The sequence below is a fragment of the Crocuta crocuta genome, unplaced genomic scaffold (genome assembly GCF_008692635.1).
Source record: "Crocuta crocuta isolate KB4526 unplaced genomic scaffold, BGI_CrCroc_1.0 scaffold369, whole genome shotgun sequence".
NCBI classification, from domain to species: Eukaryota; Metazoa; Chordata; class Mammalia; order Carnivora; family Hyaenidae; genus Crocuta; species Crocuta crocuta.
This window is the reverse complement of record NW_027529441.1, coordinates 4,569,770-4,597,091: the sequence shown is the minus strand read 5'-3', so window position 1 is coordinate 4,597,091 and position 27,322 is coordinate 4,569,770. Positions and strand designations below refer to the sequence as shown.

At 37.7% G+C, this 27,322-nt stretch overlaps 1 protein-coding gene across 1 annotated transcript in view; it reads right to left on the bottom strand.

The window, feature by feature from the left end:
• The window catches only part of ADAMTS5 (ADAM metallopeptidase with thrombospondin type 1 motif 5), a 143,672-nt gene that overhangs the window by 77,914 nt on the left and 38,436 nt on the right, over positions 1 to 27,322 (bottom strand). Inside the window, exon 3 of the mRNA XM_077760165.1 lies at positions 18,133 to 18,282. Coding sequence (XP_077616291.1) covers positions 18,133 to 18,282 — 150 coding nt within the window. The remainder of the gene's footprint in view (positions 1 to 18,132; positions 18,283 to 27,322) is intronic.

Sequence of the window (27,322 nt, the reverse complement as noted above, 5' to 3'; positions counted from 1 at the left end):
ACAGAATTTGAAGCAGGCTCCAGGCTCTGAGCTGTCAGCACAGATCCCAACGTGGGGCTTGAACCCACGAACCATGAAATCATGACCCGAGCTGAAATCGGACGCTCAACTGAACGAGCCATTCAGGTGTCCTCACAGTTCCATTTTCTTATTGATCAACTGTGCCATAAATTTTAATTCACCAAACAAATTCATACTAAGAAATGTTGCTTTTTACTGATTATGAATTTCAGTGAGTGTATGAAAGAGATTTTATATAGTAAATAATTTCCCCTGCTATTTTTTTTTTTTTTGCCAACTATAAATCTTATAGATTTGTGTCCATGGAGAAGATATTGCTTAATAGACCCCAAAAGGATAAATATATATGATGAGTTGACTGGTTGAGCCTATGTGACCACAATTGCGTCTTTCTTTTTAAAAATATATTCTCTCCCTTCCTCCCTCCCTCTCTCCTTCTTTTCCTCTCTTTCTCTCTCTCTTTCATTTCTGTCTCAGGACTGTCTGAGATTCCTGTGCAAGTGATTTACTGATGGAAAGACTCAAGAAAAAACTTTTTATGGAAGGACTCAGGAAAAAACTTTTAATGGGAGCAGTAAGATAGAATGGACCAGGCAAGAAGTTAGGCAAGCATGTTGTTCAGTGAAAGTCTAGACTGACTCACAGGGAGCATGAATCCCATTACAGAGGTTGTCCTGCCCAGAGGCAAGGGGGCTGGATTATTAGACCCTTGTTCCATTAGTCATTGGTGATGGAGCAACTTCACACACTCCAGGTGAGTCTGTTCCCATTCTCTAATGGTGTTCTTCTGGAGAACGATGGTGGTGTGAACGGTTAACAGCAAACTTCTCTAGCTTCTGAGGGATAAATAACCATGAAAGGAATCTGAGAAGGACACCAAAGAATGATGTTACATATATTCTAAGAAGTGGATAAATTTCACTTTATAATAGGAATATGACTGTTGAGAAAGATAGGTAAAAGGTAGAAACCAAAATATACATGTCATTTAATAGGTCACTTGAAATTTGGACTCCCAGATAACTCTTATCATAGGAAAAACATCATCTTCCCATATTTAGTCACCTCCTAAAAACTTCATAATCTGTGTAAAATATAGCCAATACTATGTCTTCACCATAAAATTGTACAACTACAGCATCAAGATAATTCAAATGTCTAGGGCTATGTCTATATTTGACCACCTAACCTACAAACTCTACCAATACTCCATTCCACACAGTAACATGGGTGTTTAATCACTGGGATACCATTACTAGGCTTCAAATGTGGCACCCATATTACTTTATTATCAGCCACCAATAATGATTAAAGAATAATGGAGTTGGGGTGCTTGGGTGGCTCAGTCAGTTGAGTGTCTCACTTTGGCTCAGGTCATGATCTCATGGTTTGTGGGTCAGAGCCCTGCATTGGGTTCTGTGCTGACAGCTCAGAGCCTGGAGCCTCCTTCAGATTCTATGTCTTCTCCTCTCTCTGCCCCTCCCGCACTTATGCCCTGTCTCTCTCTCTCTCTAAAAAATAAATCAAAACACTTAAAAAAAAAAGAATAATGGAGTCACCAAGGAACAGTATGCATTATCACAGACTCTGAAAGAATACAAGGCCTAAAATTGGTGAGGGATTTTGGTATCTCTTCTCACATTCCAAATGCGTGTGTACATGTGCATATACTAGTAGTCACTGAGAATTCTTTAAGGATAGATAGCTTTTTGGTGACTCCACAGGTTTTATCAATATACTCGAAGACCTTCTAAATTTACCATTGCACTATTATCCCATTTCCAAGCTGAGGTCTCCAAAAGGAAGGGCCATAGAGCTGAGACTTCATTAGATTTGGGTCATGGTTATGGGATCCCCCTAGGGACCACCTGTGGGGAAGAAGATTCTCCTCAATTGAGCATTGGTTACAAACTGTCCTAAAAACTGGCCATCCCCCACCAAACAAATCACATTATGCAGCTATTTCTAAATCCCACTCATTGGCCCAAATCAACAGTCCAAAAGCTACCGTAACTGGAATATTAGAACAAGTTTCAGTTAGGTCTTTACAAGCTTTTACTATGACCACTTAGCTAAAAGTTTATCCAGACTAAAGTACTGAAGTACAAAGGAAAAATGTTAGTTTCCAAGCTCTGCTAAGATACCATAAACTCCTGACTCTGGAACAACTACTAAGGGAATTAACCAAATTGTCTAAGATGCATCATATTGGGCCAAGATACACTACTGGACCAAGGTGTCACTGAGACCAAACCACAGCGTTTAGCATCCACCATGACATTCCTGTGTCAAACAGTCGGCAAATAAAAGTCAGAGGTCTCACCAGTTGCTAAACAGCACTAGACTCCACAAATCTTCAATAAATGCACAAAGGAATAAGTAGGTTCTGACCACATACCCAACCCACAAATCTTTACTATTCCAATAGCTGAAAGAGATCTCTCTTCACCTTTGCCCAACAACTAACCTTTAGATTAAATGGTTGCACTTAGCCTCGCAATGGTCTGTGCACTACCTTCTCCTCAAACCAGGCACAGGTTAAGGTTTGGCAGGTAAGCCAAGACTTTTCACCAATTTCTTCCTGCCAAGTCCATGTCCAAGGAAACTCTGCTTCTCTTCCCATGAAGAGAGTAAAAATCTTAGAATCCTAGCTTCCTTAATGATAGTGGCTTTCTTCCCAAGGACTTAAAGCTGAATTCACTGTTTCCACAAACTGTGATATCATAAATCTCAGATCAGAGGAAAAACATATCTGGTACATGGGATTTTCACTCTGTTCTTTCTTTGGCAGGGATAAGTTCTGGAATATCACTTGCTTGGCAAGCTTCTCAAATTATCTTCTCAGGGCTGTTATTAGCAGTTCTGCAAGAAGTTACTCTCTAGCAAGAAACCTTCAGTAACTCCAATCCCCAGAACACAATTGCATGGAAGTGCCAAATATGTGTTGCACACACTTGGGGGATAAAACAGTGGATCCACAATGAATCTTGTCCATAATGTGCTCGCAGTCATGTGCAGAGATAGGAAAGGCACATAAATTAACATTCTTCACAGAGCAATCATGGTGTCAGTTGGAGGTGAGCATTCAATGCAATGGGAGACGAGCGCAAGAAATGATTGCTTTCAGCTGGTAGGATCAAGAAACTCTTTATAAGAGAAGATGTCACATGTTTTTAAAAAATATTTTTGGTTGAATTCTCCTCTAAGTGTTTCTTATGAACACCAAAAATCGTTGTCTTAGGACAATTTTCATTCAAGAGTCAGCAGTTTCTAAGACAGAAGAATGGAGAAGACCACCAACTAAGGACATTGCCCTAGACATATCCACCACCTGCCTGAGCAGGTAGGCTGGTCTGGCTAGAGTAGTTAGTTAGGTGATCAGTTAGTCCTTTTTTCTTTTTTTTATTTCCTGTGAACAGAGCTTCCCTGTGATGTCCCTGGGACCTGGTATCAGAGGCCCCTTTCTTTGCCCACTGTCCTGGATAGCTATTTCCTTGGCAGATGGCTTGATTTAAGCCATTATAAACAGTTTGCTAAATCCTGTAATATGTCCACTGGGGAGACCGACACTCTAGGAAACTCCAGACCACAATTATTCCTCAAGCCTGTCCTTAATCAGCTTAACATTTGCAGACCAAGAAGTTCATCGACAAGCTCTGTTTCTCAAACACAGACTGGGTCATTGGCCACAAAAACACTTGAGGTCTTGTTAAAAATGTAGATGCCAGAGACTCACCCAAGAATCTGAACCCCTAGGGTTGCACCTAAGAATCTGAATTTTTGGGTGCCTGGGTGGCTCAGTAGATTGAACATCCAACTTTGGCTCAGATTATGATCTCATGAATCGTGAGTTCAAGCCCTATGTCGGGCTCTGTGCTGACAGCATGGAGCCTGGAGCCTGCTTCAGATTCTGTGTCTCCCTCTCTCACTTCCCCTCTCCCGTTCACACTCTGTCTCTCTCTCTCTCTCTCAAAAATAAACAAAAAATTTTAAAAAATAAAAAAAAAGAATCAGAATTTTAACAGATCTCCTGTTAAGTTTTATTCTCACCAAAAGTCTGAGAACTTCAACCATACTTTATCAATATTCTCAAGTGACAATGTAATCTCAGGCAAGTCAACTTAATTAATTTAATTTTGATATTTATTTTATTGCAAGAGGTCATTCTGGCTTATCTGCATGATAGGATGGCTGTGAGGAAACACCTGATAAGTATCATTCGATACCACAGAAAGCTATAATGATTGAAAAAACTAACATCTATCCCTTATGTTCACCTAATTTTCCTTGAGCACTAATACCCACACCAAAGTTTCTCTGTTTTAAACCAAACATACATAATTGTTTACACAGACCGGCAGCTCACCCCAGATGCCACGTGTGAATTTCTTTTTCTTTTTAGGTCATGACTTTACTTTGTTTCCTAACTTTCTGCTGATTTGCACACCGCAGGCTGTGACAGGTGTTTATGAGAGCTGTTTTGGAGGTTAAGAAACCTTTGGCACCTTGACCATGACTGAGGATAATAGTTCCACCATCAGTTTCCCAGAGAAGGTGTGAACACTCTAAAAGCTATCTTATCTGGAAGATGAAGGGGATCACAGGTAGACCCTCATGGCCATTTGAAGAGAATGAAAACTTTGGAATCAAATTAACTGGGTTTGGGTCCCAGCTGTACCTTTGTGATGTTGGAAAAGTGGATCTCTTTCATTTCTAAAAAGAATCAATTTTCTCTTTTTAAAAATGAGGAGAGTAATACCTATCCTATAGATTGTTCGAAGGATTAAATGAGGTGCTCAGAACAGCATCTGGCACAGAGAAAACACTTGAAATGGTAAGAATTTTTATTTTTGCCAAATCCCATCAAAAACATTTATTCACAGAAATTATATCAACCAGACTTCCACAAGTTCAGGAACTTTATAATAGACTCACTAGGAAGACAAAACATAACAAAGTTTTGATATCAACAAATATTAGCTTCTTCTTTGTTTCAAATAACAACTTAATAAATATCTAAATTTGGCTCATCTCCTGATATCATAATCAGATATTCATAGTTATGGATGAGTGGCTTATGAAGCAATTCCAGTCAAGGTATCTTTCCATGAAATAGTTTGTTGTTTGTTTGTTTGTTTTTGGTGATAATGCCACTTCCAAGTAGAATTTTAAAAAGTTAACAAAAATCATTTTGTCTCTATCCTCTCCCTGTATTTCTGTATACAAATAAAGTACTGTTAAGGTACTGGACATGGATATTTTATAGACTAGAGGCATACTTTTATGATGTTGAATTTATTGACAACATAAAATCCTATATGTGTGCATTTCCTCTCTCTCTCTCTTTTTCACTTGCTTTTNGAACTTTATAATAGACTCACTAGGAAGACAAAACATAACAAAGTTTTGATATCAACAAATATTAGCTTCTTCTTTGTTTCAAATAACAACTTAATAAATATCTAAATTTGGCTCATCTCCTGATATCATAATCAGATATTCATAGTTATGGATGAGTGGCTTATGAAGCAATTCCAGTCAAGGTATCTTTCCATGAAATAGTTTGTTGTTTGTTTGTTTGTTTTTGGTGATAATGCCACTCCAAGTAGAATTTTAAAAAGTTAACAAAAATCATTTTCTCTCTATCCTCTCCCTGTTTTTGACTTTCTGTATACAAATAAAGTACTGTTAAGGTACTGGACATGGATATTTTATAGACTAGAGACATACTTTTATGATGTTGAATTTATTGACAACATAAAATCCTATATGTGTGCATTTCCTCTCTCTCTCTCTCTTTCACTTGCTTTTCAGATTATACAAAAAATTGGATTTCAGAGGCATGTAGAATTCCTGTATCACTTAATGCCAACAAGAGTAGTAAATGATGCTCCATTTCTGTCCAAAATGCCAACTACAGAGTAGAAATCGAAGGCACTTATCAATGAACATTTTTAAAAAATTGTTTTCTTCTTATCATGATAACTGCACTCCTTAATACCCATCTCCAAGGCACCTGGGTGGCTCAGTCTGTTGAGCGTCCGACTTTGGCTCAGGTCATGATCTCACGGTACGTGGGTTCGAGCCCTATGTTGGGCTCTTTGCTGACAGCTAGCTCAGGGCCTGGAGCCTGTCTCAGATTCTGTGTCTCCCTCTCTGTCTCTCTCTCTGACCCTCCCCTGCTCATGCTGTCTCCTCTCTCAGAAATAAATAAAAAACATTAAAAAAAAAACCCATCTCCTATTTAACGCATCTCCCCACCCACCTCCCCTCTGGTAACCATCAGTCCATTCTCTATAGAGTCTATTTCTTGGTTTGTCTCTCTCTTTTTATCCCCTTTGCTCAATTGTTTTGTTTATTAAATTCCACACATGAGTGAAATCATATGTTGTCTTTTGCTGACTGACTTATTTCACTTAGCACAATACTCTGTAGCTCTATCCATGTTGGTGTAAATGGCAAGATTCTGTCTTTTTTTATGGCTGAGTAATATTCCATTTATATATATACCACATCTTCTTTCCCCATTCATCTATTAATGGACCTTTGGGCTCCTTCCATAGTTTAGAGTTATTCTAAGTAATGCTGCAATAAACATAGGGTGCATGTAATCTTTTCAATTAGTGTTTCTGTATTTTTTGGATAAATACCCACTAGTGGGATTACTCATAGGGTGGTTCCACTCATAGGGTGGTTCCATTTTAATTTTTTGAGGAACCTCAATACTGTTTTCCATAATGGATGTCCCAGGTTGCATTTTCACCAACAGTGCAAGAAGGTTCCCTTTTCTCCACAGCCGTGCCAAGACCTGTTGTTTCTTGTGTTGATTTTAGCCATTATGACAGATGTGAGGGTAGTGAACATGCTCTTACCACTGAGAAAAAGTTCCACATTAACAAAGACTGTTGAGATCACTTTAAATTTATAAATATTAGAGCCTGGGTGGTGCAGTTGGTTGANTCTCTTTCTGCCTCTCCCCAGTTCACGCTCTGTCTCTCTCTCTCCTTCAAAAATACATAAATATTTTTTAAAAATTAAACTATTTATAAATATTAAAGAATGAATGTTAAACTGTAGTTATAAAAAGAGCCAAAATTTTGACGATCCAGATAACAATTTTACATTTATTTCAAGAAGCAAATGGGTGATTGCTATAGCTATTAATTGCCATTTATTAAGCACCTACTACCCACCAAACATTTCATATATGCATTGAAACATTTAATTGTAACAATATACTGAAGACGTAAGTTTTCCTATCTCATTATATATTTAGCTAAAGTGAAGATCAGAAAGGTTTCACCATTTGCACCATTTGTCCACAGGCAGATATGTAATCAATATCTGAACTGCTGTTAGAATCCAGCTCTTTCTGATGCTAAACAAAGCTCTTTCTCCACTACTCTGATTCCCCTGCTCAGTGAAATGGAGTCAAGTAGGCGAATGTTTTCAGAATGTGGTTTCTGGAAAGTTTCCTGCTCCAAATATTCTTTCACCAATGATTACGATGCTTGAAAATTCTCCAAAGGATATTTATTTCTGTGAGTCTTAAGGGATTTTAATTCATTTAGAATCTCACACTAAAATCCAACAGCACTTAAGGTTAAAATAAAGTTTATTAGCTGACATCTTGACAATTATTGGTGACTGGCTGCCCAGAACTTTTGTGAAGTAGAAGAAAGAATTATGCTGAAGGGCCAAATGAGAGCAATAATGAAAGCTTGTTACTTTTGCTACTTAGAAATTATGCCTTTTTGGTTGTTGTTACAGCCCTTGCCATGTGGCTTTTCAAACATGAATTTGAAGAGCAAAATATTTTGCTAGAGTGGAATGCTTTGTAACATTCACATGTTAGAAGAGCAGTTGAATATTCCCTTTGGTGGAGTGTCATAAAAGTGATAGGAAGTAGCCTTAAGGAAACGTTCGGTGGTAAACAGAAGGCAGTGGCTTATAGAAGCCATACAGGGGTTTGGGTTTGGGAAGCTGCTCTATAACTCACGACCAAGAACATCAGTGTTCTGGTGGTGTGCAGTAAAGGCTGGTATTATTTTGGGAGGAATAGTTTGTTTTAATTGAAGGGAGTATGAATGTATATAAATGTGTGTCTTTGTGTGTGCATGTCAGTGTGTGTTTGGAATCTGAATAAAATGGTTTTATTTACAGATATTCTGGATACAGTGACAAAATAGGAGGGGAGTGGAAACATGGATTATTTGGATGATTCTAGTTGAAGTGATACTTTTACTTCAAATGCACAGCTATTTCAAAGTTAAGAGGCAATTGCCTTAATCCCAAATTGTTTCATATGTAGATATTCATAATACATAAACTCAATTAATTGTTTCTCAAGTGAATTATTAGCTCCCATGATGGATGGTGATGTAAACTTTCATCAGTAGCAAAACATTCTGAAAAACAATCAGACTTTCAAACTAAAGCTCTTTAGAGGCACCTGGGTGGCTCAGTAGATTGAGCGTCTGACTCTTGATTTCGGCTCAGGTCATTATCCCAAGGTCATGGGATTGAGCCCCATGATGGGGTCTGGTGCTGACAGTGGAGAGCCTGCTTGGGATTCTATCCCTCTCTTTCTGTCCCTCTCTGGTGTGCGAGTGTGTGTTCTCTCTTTCTCAAAATAAATAAACACACTTCAAAAAATAAATAAATAAAACCAAACTTCTCTAATAATAGTGATCTTTGGTTTCAGATTTAAAGAATTCCCAGTTGACAGACCTTAATGAAAACATTCACAGATTTGGCTATTTTGAAAATCTCTTCATTTGGTTAAAACTCATAACAATCTTTTTATTTTTATTTATTGTTTATCAGAGTACAATTGACATAAATGTTATATGAGTTTTAGGTGCATATTTGACAATTCTGTACATTTGAGAATTCTGCCTATCACTCATTGCTCAACACAAAAGTATAGTCACCATCTGTCACCATAGAAGATTGTTACAATCTTCTTGGCTCTATTCCCTATGCTGTACTTTTCATTTCTGTGGCTTATTTATTTTATAACTGGAAGTTTGTATCTCTTAGTCCCCTTCACATATTTTATCCATTCTCGTACTCACTTCTCCTTTGACAACCACTATTTTGTTTTCTATATTTAAGGGTCTGTTTTTGTCTGTTTGATTGATTGGTTGGTTGTTCATTTGTTTTTTAGATTTTATGTATAAGTGAAATGATATGGTCATTTGTCTTATTTTTGTCTGACTTATGTCACCTAGCATAATACCTTCTAGGTCCATCCATGCTATCACAAATGAGAAGATCGCATTATTTTTATGGACAAGTAGTATTCCAATTGTATATAAATACCACATCTTCTTTATCCATTCATATATCAATGGACACTTGGGCTGCTTCCATAGTTTGGCTATTATAAATAATGCTGCAGTAAACATCGGGATGCATTTATCTTTCTGAATTAGTGTTTTTGTTTTCCTTGGGTAAATGTCCAGTAGTAAAATTAGTGGATCATATGAGATTTCTAATTTTAATTTTTTGCGGAAACTTCATACTACTTTCCACAGTGGTTGCACCAAGTTAAATGCCTATCAACAGTGCACACAAGGGATCCCTTTTCTCCACATCCTCACCAACATGTGCTATTTCTCATCTTTTTGATACTAGCCACTCTGATAGGTATGAGGTGATATTTCACTGTGGTTTTGATTTGCATTTCCCTGATGATTATTGATATTCAGCATCTTTTCATCTGTCTTTTGGCCATCTATATGTCTTCTTTGAAAAAAATGTCTGTTTAAGTCCTTTGCTCATTTAAAAACATTTTTAACATTTATTTATTTTTTGAGAGACAGAGAGAGACAGAGCATGAGCAGGGAAGGGGCAGAGAGAGAGGGAGACACAGAATCTGAAGCAGGCTCCAGGCTCTGAGCTGTCAGCACAGAGCCCGATATTGGGCTTGAACTCACAAATTGTGAGATCATGACCTGAGCTGAAGATGGATGCTTAACCAACTGAACCAACCAGAAGCCCCTTCTGCTCAGTTTTTAATTGGATTGTTTGGATTGTTCTGGTGTTGAGTTGTAGGAGTTCTTTATATATTTTAGATATCAACCCCCTACTGGATATATTATTTGAAAATACTTCACCCATTCAGTAAATAGCTGTTTTGTTTTGCTGATGGTTTCCTCCTCTGTGCAAATAGTAATGACTTTTACATCCAGAAACATAGGTCTGATCCATGAAATAACAGAATTGATAAGTTAGACTTTAAAATTTTAAATTTCTGCCTTCTAAAGGACACTGCCAAGAGAATGAAAAGACACATCACATACTGAGATAAAATATTTTCAAAAAACATAACTGATAAAGAACTGTATCCAAACTACACAAAGAAGTAAAACTCAATAATAAGAAAACAAACAACCCCACAAAAAAATGGGACAAAGACCTTACTAGATCGTCATCAAGGAAGATATACAGAAGGCAAATAAACACATGAAAGATGTTCTACATCATATATCATCATGAATACACAGATTAAAACAACAACATTACCACTACATACCTATTAGAATGTTCAATCCCAGAATACTGACAACACTAAATGTTGGTGAAGATGTGAACAACAGGAAATTACATTCACTGCTGGTGAAAATGCCAAATGATACAGTCACTTTGGAAGGTAGTTTGGTGATTTCCCATAGTGTAGTTTTAGCTGGATTAAATCTGCTAATACTGTCATAAGAATCTCATAACCTTAGTTATATGTGCCAAAGTGTCACACTTGATCATGTGTATATGAAGGTGTCTACGTGAGGAATTGTGTGCTCTATTCTCATTTATTAATGGAAGCATTTATTGTGAAGCTGACAAAGCTTGCCTTTCAGATATCCCCATGCATTAGCATCTTCCAAATCTCTTTACCTAATCTAATTATATATTCATGTGTGTATTCTTATTTTTTGCAAGAAGACCCCCAAAATGACATAAGCAACAGACCTCTAAAACTTGGATCACTCTTTTTTTTTTTATAAAGCCATTTATTTTTTACATTTATTTATTTTGACAGAGACAGAGTGAGTGGGGGAGGGACAGAGAGAGAGTGGGAGGGAAGAGAGAGAATCCTGTGCGGGGCTTGAACTCATAAACCATGAGATCAAGACTTGAGCTGAAACCAAGAGCCAGACACTTAACCAACTGAGCCACCAGGCTCCCCCAGGATCACTCTTTGAGTTGAGCATATTAATATTTCTCAACTAAAATACAGTTCTGGGGAGGAAACAATGTAGGGGTTAGCCATGAGACAGCAGTTCATGAGATAGAAGGCGGCTGTGCCATGGATAAAACCTTAGATTGCTGCCAGATTCTTGTGTCTTAATAGATTCTTCTGGTTGTCATCATGAATTATATCATAGTGAATTAGATCACAGGATTTGGTGATACTGTATGAACTCAAAATTTTATTAACATAGAAAATGAGTTATATATTTGACTAATTTTCTGCCTTATACTGTAAATTCCATGATGACACAGACTTTTGCTTTTTCTCCACTGTTCCTTTAGTGTGAAACACACTCTTAGTAATCAATGATTATTTGTGAGATACATGAGTGAAGTTGTGTTTTTGTTTTGTTTTGAATTTTAGAGAGAGAGAAAGCTCACACTCTAGGGCTTGCAAGTGGGGGAGGGACAGAGAGAGAGGGAGAGAGAATCTTAAGCAGTCTCCAGACCCAGCATGGAGCCCAAACACTCAGGGCTCAATCTTATGACCAACCATGAGATAATGACCTGAGCAGAAATCAAGTGTTGGATGTTTTTCGGCTGAGCCACCCATGCACTCCCCCCACCCCCATAAGTGATATTTGAGTTAGGTTTGCTAGAACAAATAATATCACTTATCCAGTATACATTTTCCATGCATGGTTGAGTGTAAGAAAGAATAGGGGCACCTAGATGGCTCAGCCGGTTAAGCGTCTGACTTTGGCCCAGGTCATGATCTCATGGTTCGTGAGTTTGAGACCCATGTCAGACTGTGCTAACAGCTAGCTCAGCTGTTGGAGCCTGTTTCTGACTCTGTATCTCCCTCTCTCTCTGACCCTCCCCTGCTCACGCTCTCTCTCTCTCTCTCTCTCTCTCTCTCAGAAATAAATAAAATATTTAAAGAAATCTTTAAAAAGAAAGAATAGATAAGAGTTCATTTCTTCCAAAGCTGGTGAATGGTTACTTTTGCTGGGAAAAATCTGGATTAATAATAATAATGGAATATTTCAACATTATCTAAATGATTTTTGAACCTTTCCTCCAATGATCAAGTTATTATATATTAACTAACTTTGATTCAGAGAGCAAACAACCAAGCAAATAAGTTTTCACATAAGGAAAAGGAATTTAGATAATCATTTGAATATAGATCAAATTAATTCGAAAATAAAAAAGTTAGGAATATATAATGCATGGGTCCAGCATAATACTCATTTAGGCATCAGTAAATTCCACTCTTGTCAAATTTAGATATTTAAAACAAGGATACAAGTGATGTTGTTTGGCTTGAATAATGCTTGTTATTTTAACTGGAATACCTTTTAGTTGAAAAAGAAAATGAAAGCTAGAGGAGTCTAATTGCTAATAAAAGAATGCCATCTGAAAATCACAGGTAAACTTTAGAGGGGTTAGAATTATTTATTTGCCTCCCCCCCCCATAAAATGATCATCTTGTCTTTGTAATACAATTCTTTAGCATAAGCACAGCCTTCTGCAATATAATCGGAGGATGCTAAGCCTCATTAATGGCCCTATAAGCATTTGTCCTTGGATTTCAGGGAGTATTGAGCCTGAAATAAAGATTAGTTATTAAACAATGCTTACTGGCACTTTTTCTTAACTGAGAATCCTGTGGCTTTCTGAATCACACATGAACTTTTTAAAGAGAAATATCAAGAACGTATGTCTTATTTCTGCTGCTTTCTCAAGAAATCTCAGTGTTGGGAATCTGTTGAAATACCACAGCTGCTTACCAACCTGCAGAAATATGTGCTCTGAATTTCTAAAACATATCTGCACCGATTATTCACTAATCATCAGTGATTATATGTGTGTGGGCATGTGTGTGTGTTTCTTGATACTCTTTGTACGTGTGCTATACCTTAACAGAAGAATATGGCTTAAAACAATATGTAAGTAACAGCAATGCATGAGAAATACTAGTGCCTGAATTCACCATCATTACCCCTTACTTTCTGAGAGCAAACTATTTTCCAATGTGTTATCTAGCTGGCACACTTTATGGCATGTTTTTCTTTTTCTGCCTCACTGGTAAGAATTATTGAGAGACATTCTTTGTGGTAATTATCACACAAACATCTCATTGTTGTTAAGTGTTATCTCACGCCTCACTTGGCAGACATATTTGAGAAGCAAATACCCAGAAACTAATGATCACTTGCAGGTATCAGGAGGAACTTCTCTGACATTGCCTATGCAGGCTGGATTTTAAATTGATAGTGTCCCATGTGATTCACTTGGAAACATAGTCCTGAAACATGGAAATAGCACTAATGTTACATTACTATTAGCCATTAGCAGTCCTGGATTCAATATATGCATCTGGAAATTACTAGTTTTCTCTGTTTCTGGAACAGTTACTTTGTTTTTCTCTTTTTGTAAAAGTCTAAATATGAAATACATTTTTTAGTTATGAAAGAAGATGCTCTATTTAAAAGTATCTATGTTACACACACACACAAGTCACATAAATAAAGATATATTGCATTGTCAGTGATGTTATTATATAGTATTCTTGTTTGCAGGACATGCTATGTGAGCGTGGACAGCAATATGTGAAATGTTGACCATTAAATAGCACTTTCCTTAGGGGAGCTTTTTTATAATAAGCTTTTTAAAAGTTTTTAAAATATTTTTATTATTTTTTTTTGAGAGAGACAGACAGAGCGCGAGTGGGGGAAAGGCAGAGAGAGAAGGAGACACAGAATCCCAAGCAGGATCCAGGCTCTGAGCTGTCAGCACCGAGCCCAATGGGGGGCTTGAACTCACGAACCGTGAGATCATGACCTGAGCCGAAGTTGGATGCTTAACTGACTGAGCCACCCAGGCACCGGTCTTTAGGGAAACTTTAAAAAAAAATTATGAAATTTTACAGTGTTCCATGTTAAAAGTTGTTTATGATCAAGAATAGTGTGTGTCTTACTAGCTTTTATGTGGTAGATCCTAAAGAAGAATTTTAGAACCTACCATCAACCCAAGGGAAAAAGTACAAGTAGAGAACAACCAGAACTGTCTAACTTAGACTAGTTTGCAAACAGGGTGGTCATGGATCTAAAGCCTCATAAACAGGGCAATAGTTTGCCACCATCTATTATTCCTTCTCAGAAAGAGCCGGGAATGATTGTAATTAAACAGTAGAATGGGGAAAATGGTTTTCAAAAACTGCCATCATTTAAATTTTTAAAAGTCAAAAACTAGGAATTGATATGAGAGATTTTAAGGACAAAGTCTAGGAAATAGCCTCTTAGGTCAGAGCTTTGCAATACTATTTTCATTGTGGGTAATGTGAGGAAATAGGGAGAGAGAACATTAAATATGAGGTCCACTCACTGCTTGGATAATATTTCCTGTTTGTGTTATTACATTTCAACCGTAAAGTAATTTGGCGTTTGGATTTCACATCTTAGCTATTTGTTTCTTTCGTTTTGTAGAAACAAAACATTTTCATTGCTGATATATATATTTATATCCTTCTCCCCCCCGCCCCCACAGAGTATTTTGCAAATGGGGGATCAAGACAAATAATGAAATATTTCTATCAAAAGTCTCAATTTCCCAGTGACCTGAATTCCTGAAGAAAAAAAAAAAAGTACTGAAAATGAAACTTAGCTCTGAAATCTTGGGAAATATTCCCAACACCTCTATACCTTAGTATTTTCATGTGTAAAATAGGAATATTAATAGTATCCACTTTGGGTTTTGTTAGGATTCCAAAGGGGTACACTTATTACTTTTTTTTTTAATGTTTATTTTTGAGAAAGGGAAAGACAGAGCAGGAGCGGGGAGGGGCAGAGAGAGAGGGNTATCTAAATGATTTTTGAACCTTTCCTCCAATGATCAAGTTATTATATATTAACTAACTTTGATTCAGAGAGCAAACAACCAAGCAAATAAGTTTTCACATAAGGAAAAGGAATTTAGATAATCATTTGAATATAGATCAAATTAATTCGAAAATAAAAAAGTTAGGAATATATAATGCATGGGTCCAGCATAATACTCATTTAGGCATCAGTAAATTCCACTCTTGTCAAATTTAGATATTTAAAACAAGGATACAAGTGATGTTGTTTGGCTTGAATAATGCTTGTTATTTTAACTGGAATACCTTTTAGTTGAAAAAGAAAATGAAAGCTAGAGGAGTCTAATTGCTAATAAAAGAATGCCATCTGAAAATCACAGGTAAACTTTAGAGGGGTTAGAATTATTTATTTGCCTCCCCCCCCATAAAATGATCATCTTGTCTTTGTAATACAATTCTTTAGCATAAGCACAGCCTTCTGCAATATAATCAGAGGATGCTAAGCCTCATTAATGGCCCTATAAGCATTTGTCCTTGGATTTCAGGGAGTATTGAGCCTGAAATAAAGATTAGTTATTAAACAATGTTTACTGGCACTTTTTCTTAACTGAGAATCCTGTGGCTTTCTGAATCACACATGAACTTTTTAAAGAGAAATATCAAGAACGTATGTCTTATTTCTGCTGCTTTCTCAAGAAATCTCAGTGTTGGGAATCTGTTGAAATACCACAGCTGCTTACCAACCTGCAGAAATATGTGCTCTGAATTTCTAAAACATATCTGCACCGATTATTCACTAATCATCAGTGATTATATGTGTGTGGGCATGTGTGTGTGTTTCTTGATACTCTTTGTACGTGTGCTATACCTTAACAGAAGAATATGGCTTAAAACAATATGTAAGTAACAGCAATGCATGAGAAATACTAGTGCCTGAATTCACCATCATTACCCCTTACTTTCTGAGAGCAAACTATTTTCCAATGTGTTATCTAGCTGGCACACTTTATGGCATGTTTTTCTTTTTCTGCCTCACTGGTAAGAATTATTGAGAGACATTCTTTGTGGTAATTATCACACAAACATCTCATTGTTGTTAAGTGTTATCTCACGCCTCACTTGGCAGACATATTTGAGAAGCAAATACCCAGAAACTAATGATCACTTGCAGGTATCAGGAGGAACTTCTCTGACATTGCCTATGCAGGCTGGATTTTAAATTGATAGTGTCCCATGTGATTCACTTGGAAACATAGTCCTGAAACATGGAAATAGCACTAATGTTACATTACTATTAGCCATTAGCAGTCCTGGATTCAATATATGCATCTGGAAATTACTAGTTTTCTCTGTTTCTGGAACAGTTACTTTGTTTTTCTCTTTTTGTAAAAGTCTAAATATGAAATACATTTTTTAGTTATGAAAGAAGATGCTCTATTTAAAAGTATCTATGTTACACACACACACAAGTCACATAAATAAGGATATATTGCATTGTCAGTGATGTTATTATATAGTATTCTTGTTTGCAGGACATGCTATGTGAGCGTGGACAGCAATATGTGAAATGTTGACCATTAAATAGCACTTTCCTTAGGGGAGCTTTTTTATAATAAGCTTTTTAAAAGTTTTTAAAATATTTTTATTATTTTTTTTTGAGAGAGACAGACAGAGCGCGAGTGGGGGAAAGGCAGAGAGAGAAGGAGACACAGAATCCCAAGCAGGATCCAGGCTCTGAGCTGTCAGCACCGAGCCCAATGGGGGGCTTGAACTCACGAACCGTGAGATCATGACCTGAGCCGAAGTTGGATGCTTAACTGACTGAGCCACCCAGGCACTGGTCTTTAGGGAAACTTTAAAAAAAAATTATGAAATTTTACAGTGTTCCATGTTAAAAGTTGTTTATGGTCAAGAATAGTGTGTGTCTTACTAGCTTTTATGTGGTAGATCCTAAAGAAGAATTTTAGAACCTACCATCAACCCAAGGGAAAAAGTACAAGTAGAGAACAACCAGAACTGTCTAACTTAGACTAGTTTGCAAACAGGGTGGTCATGGATCTAAAGCCTCATAAACAGGGCAATAGTTTGCCACCATCTATTATTCCTTCTCAGAAAGAGCTGGGAATGATTGTAATTAAACAGTAGAATGGGGAAAATGGTTTTCAAAAACTGCCATCATTTAAATTTTTAAAAGTCAAAAACTAGGAATTGATATGAGAGATTTTAAGGACAAAGTCTAGGAAATAGCCTCTTAGGTCAGAGCTTTGCAATACTATTTTCATTGTGGGTAATGTGAGGAAATAGGGAGAGAGAACATTAAATATGAGGTCCACTCACTGCTTGGATAATATTTCCTGTTTGTGTTATTACATTTCAACCGTAAAGTAATTTGGCGTTTGGATTTCACATCTTAGCTATTTGTTTCTTTCGTTTTGTAGAAACAAAACATTTTCATTGCTGATATATATATTTATATCCTTCTCCCCCCCGCCCCCACAGAGTATTTTGCAAATGGGGGATCAAGACAAATAATGAAATATTTCTATCAAAAGTCTCAATTTCCCAGTGACCTGAATTCCTGAAGAAAAAAAAAAAGTACTGAAAATGAAACTTAGCTCTGAAATCTTGGGAAATATTCCCAACACCTCTATACCTTAGTATTTTCATGTGTAAAATAGGAATATTAATAGTATCCACTTTGGGTTTTGTTAGGATTCCAAAGGGGTACACTTATTACTTTTTTTTTAACGTTTATTTTTGAGAAAGGGAAAGACAGAGCAGGAGCGGGGAGGGGCAGAGAGAGAGGGACACACATAATCCAAAGTAGGCTCCAGGCTCTGAGCTGACAGCACAGAGCCTGATGCGGGGCTCGAACTCATGAACTGTGAGATCATGACCTGAGCTGAAGCTGGATGCTCAACTGACTAAGCCATCCAGGCTCCCCCAAAGAGATATATTTCTTATTAAACGTGAGGATCCCTGCTCTATGATCCTGTATTTCCCTTTCTATGAAATGGGGCTATCTAGTTATGACCTGCAGTCGCCATACATACAACACCATCACTGTCAGTGGTCCACTGACCTCCCATTGCCTTTGCCTCCACAGTGCTCACCATGTACATGCTCCCTGCTACCAGCTGCCAGCATCTGTACCTGAGAGCTTTCTCCTCAGGTGAAAGGTGCTGCGGCTCCTTTTCTGCCCACTGAAGGTCAGGAATGCAGCTCTCAAACAATGACTTTTTGTTCGGAAGTACCCCAGCTCTCACGCCTCATCTGCAGTAACTTGTAAAACTTGTGTTCTGCATTGAATCCCAGAGTTTTCCCAGTGGAATTAAGCTCTAGTCCCAACAGTTGTTACCTTGTGTTATCTGTGCTCTCTGTCTTACTTCCCAATTTTCCTACCAAGATCCTTTTACCTCCAAAAGTAAATACCTTCTATACAAATTCTTCTTATCTGAGGCTTTGCTTCTAAGGAACCCGAACCAAACACCCTATAGTTCACCTCTTTCCCACACAGTGTAGATGATTCATGTGGCTTTGTTCTTTCTAATCTGTTTAACCCAGTAGGAAAGGATGTCAACTAATGCTGTTGTTTATACCCTGTTGGAGGTGTTTGTTCATTTGCATCGCTCTAATTCCTATGGGTGGACATCACCAGCCACAAAATACAAAAACCATAGGAAGGAGATGCCCTTAGTTGCCAGATAAGATCCCCAAGGGCAAATATTGAACAAAGTTGAGTCAATGATCACATTGCAAATATATGAGAACTTAGAAAACAAAAATTTTTGTCTTTAAAAATCAGTGGTAAAAAGGCAGATTGTTTAGTACGTGGTGTTGAGCAACGTACTCCTTCTATGGAAGAAAATAAAATTTCAGATTGATTAAAGAAATAAATATGGAAAGCAAAAACTAAAAAGTTTAGTTAGAAAAAGTAGGAATTTATTTATTTATTTATTTACTTATTTACTTATTTACTTATTCATTCATGCATTTAATTTTAGGAATTTATCTTTTTGACTTAGAGATCAGAAAGAATTTCTTAAACTAAACATCAGTGGGAAAATTATTAACAAACTGATGCTAAAATAATTAAGAATTTCTTTTCCAAAAAAGATAGCATGAAGTTAGTGATGAGTTGCCAGAATGGAAGAAAATATTTGCACGATCTGAAACTAAAACTAAACACCAGAACATCACGAGTAAAACTCATGAAAATCAATGGTATCTAAAGAGAAGAATATAAAATGGGCAGTATCTATGAATAGAGAAGGTGAAGAGGAAACCCAAAAATCTCACAATATATAGTAAGATACGCAGAACAATTTTGTATCTGAGAAATGCACATGAATATAATAATGGAATATAAATTTATACATCAAAGACTGTATTTACATATTACAAATCCAGCTAATGTCAAATGTTGATATGGTTATGAAGTCTGTCCTGGATGGACAAATGTAAGTTATGAAGATGACTAACACCAAAATCAAAATCTTGGTGGCTAAAATCACGAAAGGTTTATTGATGGCTCATGGTACCTGTATATTATGGTGTCAATGGTAGTCGTCTGCTCAATGTGCTCAGAAACCCAGGCTCATATAGCACAACCAATTAAACATTGTTGGTCATGTCACTGGAAAAAGGGGAACCCTCTGGGCAGAGAGTGTGGGTGGGAATGCAGTTGGGATGTGGGGGTAGACCTTTGGATTGGCAAATAAATTACACATGACACTTCTGCTCATAATTTGTTGGCCAAAAATAACCTTATGTCCCCAGCCACGGGAAGTCAAAAGAACCTTCATGGATTTCTGGTAGAAGTGAAGACTGTTGTATTCATTTTGTAGAGCAACATGACAATACCTAGTCAAGTTAAGCTATGACTCCTTTCTCTTTGCAACATTAGTGGCTTTTTAATGTTTTTCCCTTTCAGACAAAAGACAAACATCTCTTAATTGCTTTCAGCCTATGATGCTGTAAGCTCTTGGTTTTGTGTCTTAGAATACCCTTTGTTGCATTAGACTCTCATAGAAATTGCAAAGATATCCTTGCTTTGGAATTACCAATACCAAGGAAATGAGATATTTGAACTATTTTAGATCTTTCTTAAAGAATGGGGGTGCTGAGTTGGTTGAGTGTCCAACTGATTTCAGCTCAGGTCATGATCCCAGGGTCGTGGGATAGAGCTTCTTGATGAGTGTGGAGTCTGCTTAAGATTCTCTCTCTCCTCTCTCTCTCTCTCTCCCTCTATCCCTTACCTGCTCATGTGAGCTTGTATTCTCTCTTAATCAAAAAAAGAAAATGAAACTTGTTTCTTTTGCAGTTATTGTTTTAAGATGTCAGATGTTTTATTGTACACAACAAAAAAACATTCAAAAGGAAGAGTATCTTTCATATAGATGTTTCCTAATAATACATGACAAATAGTGATATTAAGTCCCCTACTCCTGGCTTAAGAATTGGATCTTCCTGCTCACCTGGGGCCATAGTCACCATGAATCCAGAGATCCAGTCACGCCTAGCTTCTCTGTATCCTTGTTGCTATTTTGGTGTTTAATAGGTTTTTCTCCTTTCTCCTTATTTGCATGATTCTCATCTGCTCTGTGGTCCATTTGAATCTTATCCCAGTGTGCCTCTTGAAAGGTGGTTTGCTTAAGCTGCTTGTGGCAAAGAACAAAGCATAAAAGGGAAATCATTTCTAGAGTGAAACTTCTCCATTCACATTTCCGAGCAACATTTGCTCAAGGTCTTAAGGATATAATCCAAGCAAAAAAATCTGCCTGTGGCTGCAGGACCACAGATGCTCAGTTAGCCCTCAAAAATACACTTCAGTGAAGTCTGTTTCCTCTTGCAGGAATTATTCCCTTTGGAATGTCAGATTGTCCCCTAAAATGATAATTAAACATGAAAAATTAAACTTTGGGGAAGGCATGGAAATTTGAGTAAACATGTCCATGACTTCTTCCTTAGCTTCCTTAAATTCTTCTAGAAGAAGAAGAATTTATCTTCTTTAATATCTAAAATTTCTCAATCATAAAATTCTCTATTCTCTTTTGACTTTCTAATTTGACTATAAGTCTTTCAGAGTTGGAGTCTTTAGTGTTTGTTTTATACTGTGTCCTGTGTACCTGGAAGATAATATATGTTTGGGGCACCTGGATGGCTCAGTCAGTTAAGCATCTGACTCTTGATTTCAGCTCAGATCATGATCTCATGGTTCATGGCATCTAGCCCCATGTTAGGCTCGACACTAATAGCAGGAAACCTGCTTGGGATTCCCTCTCTCCCTCTCTCTATGCCCCTTCCCTGCTCACTCTCTCTTTCTCATATTAAATAAACATTTTTTTAGACTCTTATTGAGTAAATAAGGAAATGATTGCTTTGGTTTCAAAAAGAAGATGAGAATGCATTGGAGCTCTGTGTATTCAAAACATAAATAAGTAGCAAGAATGGAGACACTTAAACTTGGGAGATTAGAAACAACATTGGATGATGAATCAAAGAGTTCTTACCTCCAAGGACCTACTGGTCAGTTTTAGGGGTTGAATTTTTCTCTCCCTTAAATTTATATGCTGAAGTCTTAACCTTGGGTATTTTCTAGCGTGACTTTATTTGAAAATAGGCTCATTGCAGATGTAATTATTTTAGATGAAGTTATATTCGAGTAGGGTGGGTCTCTCATACAATACGACCAATGGCTTTATAAGAATGAAAAATTTGGTCACAGTCAAACTCAGACACACAGGGAGCACACCAGGTGAAGACTGGAGATAAGTGGCCACAGGTCAAGGAAAGGCAAAGATTTCTGGCAAACCACCAGAAACTAAGGGAAAGGCATGGAGTGCATCCTCCTTCTTAGCTCTTGGAGGAATTAATGGTCCTGGCATGTTGACTTTGAGTTTACAGCCTCCAGAACACTGAGGCATACATTTCTGTTGTTTAAGTCACATACTTTGTGTTATTTGTTATGGCAGCCCTATAAAACCGATACAGTTAGTAAGAGCATACTAATTATTTTTTTAATGTTTATTTATTTTTGAGAGAGAAGGAAAAAGCCTGAGCAGAGGGAGGGGCAGAGAGAAAGGAAGACACAGAATCGGAAGCAGGCTGCAGGCTCTGAGCTGTCAGCACAGAGCCTGATGCGGGGCTTGAACCCACAAACTGTTAGAACATGACCTAAGCCAAAGTCAGAAGCTTAACCAACTGAGCCACTCAGGTTCCCCAGCAATCTTATTTTTAAAAGTTGATAGAGGTGCTTGAGCTAAAGTCAGTAGCTCAGACATCTCTTCTTTATACTCAGATTCAACTAATTTAAGGAGGAGACTATCTTTTGACATATGCGATTAGAAAAATCCAAGTGGTAGCTGGAACATTTATTACTTAAATAAATGTGTGTGTGTGTGTAGGAGAAGTTTCTGGAAAGGAATGTGGTCCTAACTAAGAAAGCTGGGTAGGCTCATGAAATGTTTCCATTTTGAAGGTACCAGTTGTCAGAGCCAAATAACTCCTACTCAAAGGTTTTACATGATTAAGTTATGGGTAACAAGATACATTTTTCTAGACCCTTATACATTTCCCTTATTTTGAAGCAAGAATTTTAGTAGATTTAATGGAGATCCAGAGACATCTATACCTAACTTAAGACTTGGGGTCCGAGAACTTTAAAAAATGGGGAACTATTTAGCTGCTGAATCTTGTCTAAAAGACACAGGCTATACCAACTATTGGGAATATATATTCTCTTATCTTCAAACTTTTCTAAGGACAGGCATTCAGAAGATAGGATGGGAGACTCACTACTGAGGAAACTTAGGGTGACTTAGTCTAGTAGGCTTCTCATCCCAACACACAAACCTAGGGGTAAGGGCAAAATATTTTTACATTGACTTCCACAGTGAATTTATGGAACAAAATTTATTACCTCTGATACAGATGGGACTTTGATGCCTTATCTGTAAAATGTATATAGAACAATAAAGCACATGCCAAGTCTGAAGCAGCCGAGGAGGGAATTTTTCCATAATTCCTTGAAAGAACCCCATTGATAGTCTTTCTTCCCTTCATCAAAGATTGGAAAGAAGCAGTGAACCAAAGGTAGGCATTGGATATTAGGCGAAGAGTGGAAGTTATTTACATGACTGTTTTTTTTTTTTTGTACTGTCGCTATCCCACATCCTACTCTGACTCTTTTTAAACTTCATACTGACCATTCAGAGCAAGGGGACATTTTAAGGGACATGTTAACCTGTTATGAAGACAGCTGCCCTAGCATTTGGGGCTTGTGTGGGAAGGAATGTCTCAGCCACAGCAATTCCTGTTGGCTAAGGCAGCATCTAAAGAGATCCTTCTACTCTTCAAAGGATAATAAAACACATATTTTAAAAACAGCACACTCATTCATGAGTACCTTGGGATAACCCTTCACTTAGCTAGTTAGGACATGTATTTGCAACCAATCTATTTTCATATTCATTTTTATTGAAACAGATACTAGACGACAACCCTAATTTTGTAAAAGTATACTGGCAGAGCAACTCTTAAGGTATTCGCAAGATCGGTGAAAATAACAAAGGTAGAAAAAAATATGTACATGTGGAATCAAGAGTAAACAGCGATGTCAAAACGGAAACCATAGGAATGCACAATCACTGGTTTTAGCCATTGACCAGAGAAGAAAGACTCATCCAAATGTACGGATTCATTTATTCTCCTTTTACAAAAATATTTGAGCTTTATTTTGCTTTGTTGAGTTACATAACTTGGAATTGTTTCATTTTATTCCTCTCAGAAGATAAAAAACACAGAGATAAACTATCAGTTGTTCTGAAGAGTAACTGAAAATGAGTTAATAATCATACATGTACACAGACAACTTTATTTTTGTCATTTTGTTTGTCTAAATGAAAAAACAGAAGTATCCAAACTGAATTTTTCCTTTGCCGTTATTAGTCATCCAAATATTTGCGTTCTCCTTGAGTTAGGGTTTTAGTCTAAATAGCTTTCAATATGCTAAAATAAGTAACACACAATTAAGTACTGGTTTTTTAATTAAAAAATTGAATGGATGATGCATCAGTGTCTGTTAATTAATAGTTATTCAGATATATGTTAATTAAATGTTTTTTCAATGGTATTGCATTTACTAAAATATTTAAATAGGTAACAGTGTTGCCTCAAATTAAAATTGCAATTCTCTCTCCTTAGATTAGAAAAGTAAGAGCCTTAAAGATTTTTAAAAAAAATTTTTAACATTTATTCATTTTTGAGAGACAGAGCATTAGCTGGAGAGGGGCAGAGAGAGAGGGAGACACAGAATCCAAAGCAGGCTCCAGGCTGTAAGCTGTCAGCACAGAGCCCAACACGGGGCTGGAACCCACTAACCCACGAACCATGAGATCATGACCTGAGCTGAAGTCAGACGTCCAGCCGACTGAACCACCCAGGCGCCGCCAAAGATTTCTTAAAATACAACAAAACAAAATAGACACAATTACTGCAAAGCATGTGTGTCTACATATATGGCAACATTTAATGGTTCTCTGTATAAATTTTTACCAAGGGGCATTATGATAAATTCAGAGATGTGTGTTTCCAGAAAATATTTGACTTTACACAAAGTAGACACTTTAAATTGGGGGCAGCTGGTGGCTCACTCGGTTAAGCAACCGACTCTGGATTTTGGCTCATGTCATGATCTTAAAATTCATGAGATCGAGCCCAGTGTCAGGCTCTTCCATGCTAACAAGGTGGAGCCTGCTTGGGATTCTCTTTCCCTCTCTCTCCGCCCCTCCCCCACTCTCTCCATAGCATGTGTACGCATGTGCACTCTCTCTCAAAATAAATACACTTGAAAAAAGAAAACTATAAATTAAATAAAATTTAATTTTAAATAAAAATGTTGCCTGAAATGACATCAATTCTTAATCCTTAACATTAATAAACTTCACCCTAATATATTAATTGATTAAAAAATATGGGGAAATACACAAGGTTGAAACTGCTTTTTGAAAAGATGATCAGGTAATACACTAGGGTGGTGGCAGGGCCACAGCTTGGTGAGAAGGGTGGGCCTCCACGACTTCTGGAGAGGTCTGCTCAGCGCCATCATCCAGACATCTCTGAATCCCCGTGCTTCCTATTGCTGAAAATGGATTGAGCATCATTATCTGCCTTGGCACTAAAAGGCCCAATCTCCCCTCCTCCCTTTGTCTCTGGGATGTTGCTCATCCCATTTTCCCGTGTCTACTCTGCACCCCCACCCTCCCAGTGCACACTGGTATTCAGATCCCACCTTCTACTCCCTGCTTCCTGCCCCCCCCCCGACTCAGCATTATTTTCATCTTTCCCATCCTTTTGATGACACAGCCCAGTATCCGTAATCTTTTTTACGGCAGTTTTCTTTATCTTCTTGCCTTGAAACCTGGCTCACTGGCACACGGCCTCTCTTGTGGTGTCAAGGGACACCGGTGTCGTTCCAACAAACTTGGCCTCCTGGGCCTAGACAGGAGTAGAGAAGCTCTTTGCTTCTTTTGCTTCTTTGAAGCTTTGAAATGATTCTTACTTCCTCTTCTCTAAATTCCCCCAGTTTTAACTATCAAGTCTTCAGATCATAACATTGGTTTTTTTAATTTTTTATGTTTTATTTATTTTTGAGAGAGAGATAGAGACAGCGTGAGCAGGGGAGGGTCAGAAAGGGAGGGAGTTACAGAATCCAAAGACAGGCCCAGGCTCTGAGCTAGCTGTCAGCACAGAGCCGGATGTGGGGCTCGAACCCATGAACCATGAGATCATGACCTGAGCCGAAGTCGGTCACTTAACCAACTGAGCCACCCAGGCGCCCCCATAACATTGCTTACTGTACCTTGGGCAAGTGTCTGCTGATCCCAAGACAAACCCCTTAATTCCTTGAAAATATTAGCCCGTAGTAAATGCCACTCTCTCCAAAGCACTCCTCTCCTGATTTTTGTGCTTGAAAACATTTGTGTGGACCTTTCCACAGATGGGCCTCTCTGGTTTTGACTTCCTTTCCAGTTGTTTTGCTCTCCTCCTACTTCAGGCACTCACCCATGTAGGCATGCTTTTGTTTTGTTTTGTTTATTAATGTTTGTTTATTTATTTTGAGAGAGACAGAGGGGGAAATACCACAATAGGGGAGGGGCAGAGAGAGAGGGAGAAAGAGAATCCAAAGCAGGCTATGCACTGTCAGTGCAGGGCCCCACATGGGGCTTGAATTCATGAACCATGAGATCATGACCTGAGCTGAAATCGAGAGTCAGATGGGATGTTTAACTGACTGAGCCACCCAGGTGCCTCAATGATTTTGTTATTAACAGCAATTGCAAACCTTCCATACTATCAGTTTCAAGTATCACCTTTGGAACTTCACCTTGCACCTTTCTAGCCCTTTTTTTAGTACTCTGACTCCAATAATGACAAGGCCTTTTTCTTGTTCCGGGTCCATTAACGACCATATGTTCTGGTTTGCACAGGAGAGATTTAGTTTAAACCTGTTAGTTTTCTCAGCGTAAGAATCAATAGTGCCCTAGTTTAGATAATAAATTATATGGTTGCTCTGCCTAATGTCCTCACTTCTCTTCTTACTCAGCCTCAATTCTATAGTCAACTAAAAGTTTTTCTTTGCATATACTGTTCAGTTGCCTTATCCTTCTTTCCCATAATCGATCCTTTGGCAAAATCCCAGCCCTGGTTAAATCCAGCCCTCTGAATACTTCACATCTGCACCTGCATCTCAGTGTAGCTGGACTCAAACACGAAACTGAGCTGTGTGAGCCCATGTTAATTTGACAATCCTTAACTTCAAGTTGTGGGTAATCATACTATATCCACTGGTCCATTTACTTTTCCACTCTCCCAGATGATCTTTCACATCTTGTCTCTCCTTCAACTTCTAGAATTTCTTAACATATTTTCACACGGACTGACCATCTTCTATTTCACTGAGAAAAGTGAAGCAATCAGAAAAGAACTTTAACAAAACTTTCACCCCAAGCCACCATCACCTTGTAGCAAACTCTCCGACCAGGCTCTGAACCCCATCCCATCTCACCTAGTGGACTCCTCTTTCTGTCATATCCCAGGCACAATCTACTTACAAATACCATTATTAGCTCATCTTCAAAATAACCTTCTCCTACTTCACCGCTTCTATTCGGATCCAAGATATCGACATTTCTCAACTGAACGACTATATTAGTTAAATCACTGCCTTTTTTTTTTTTTTTT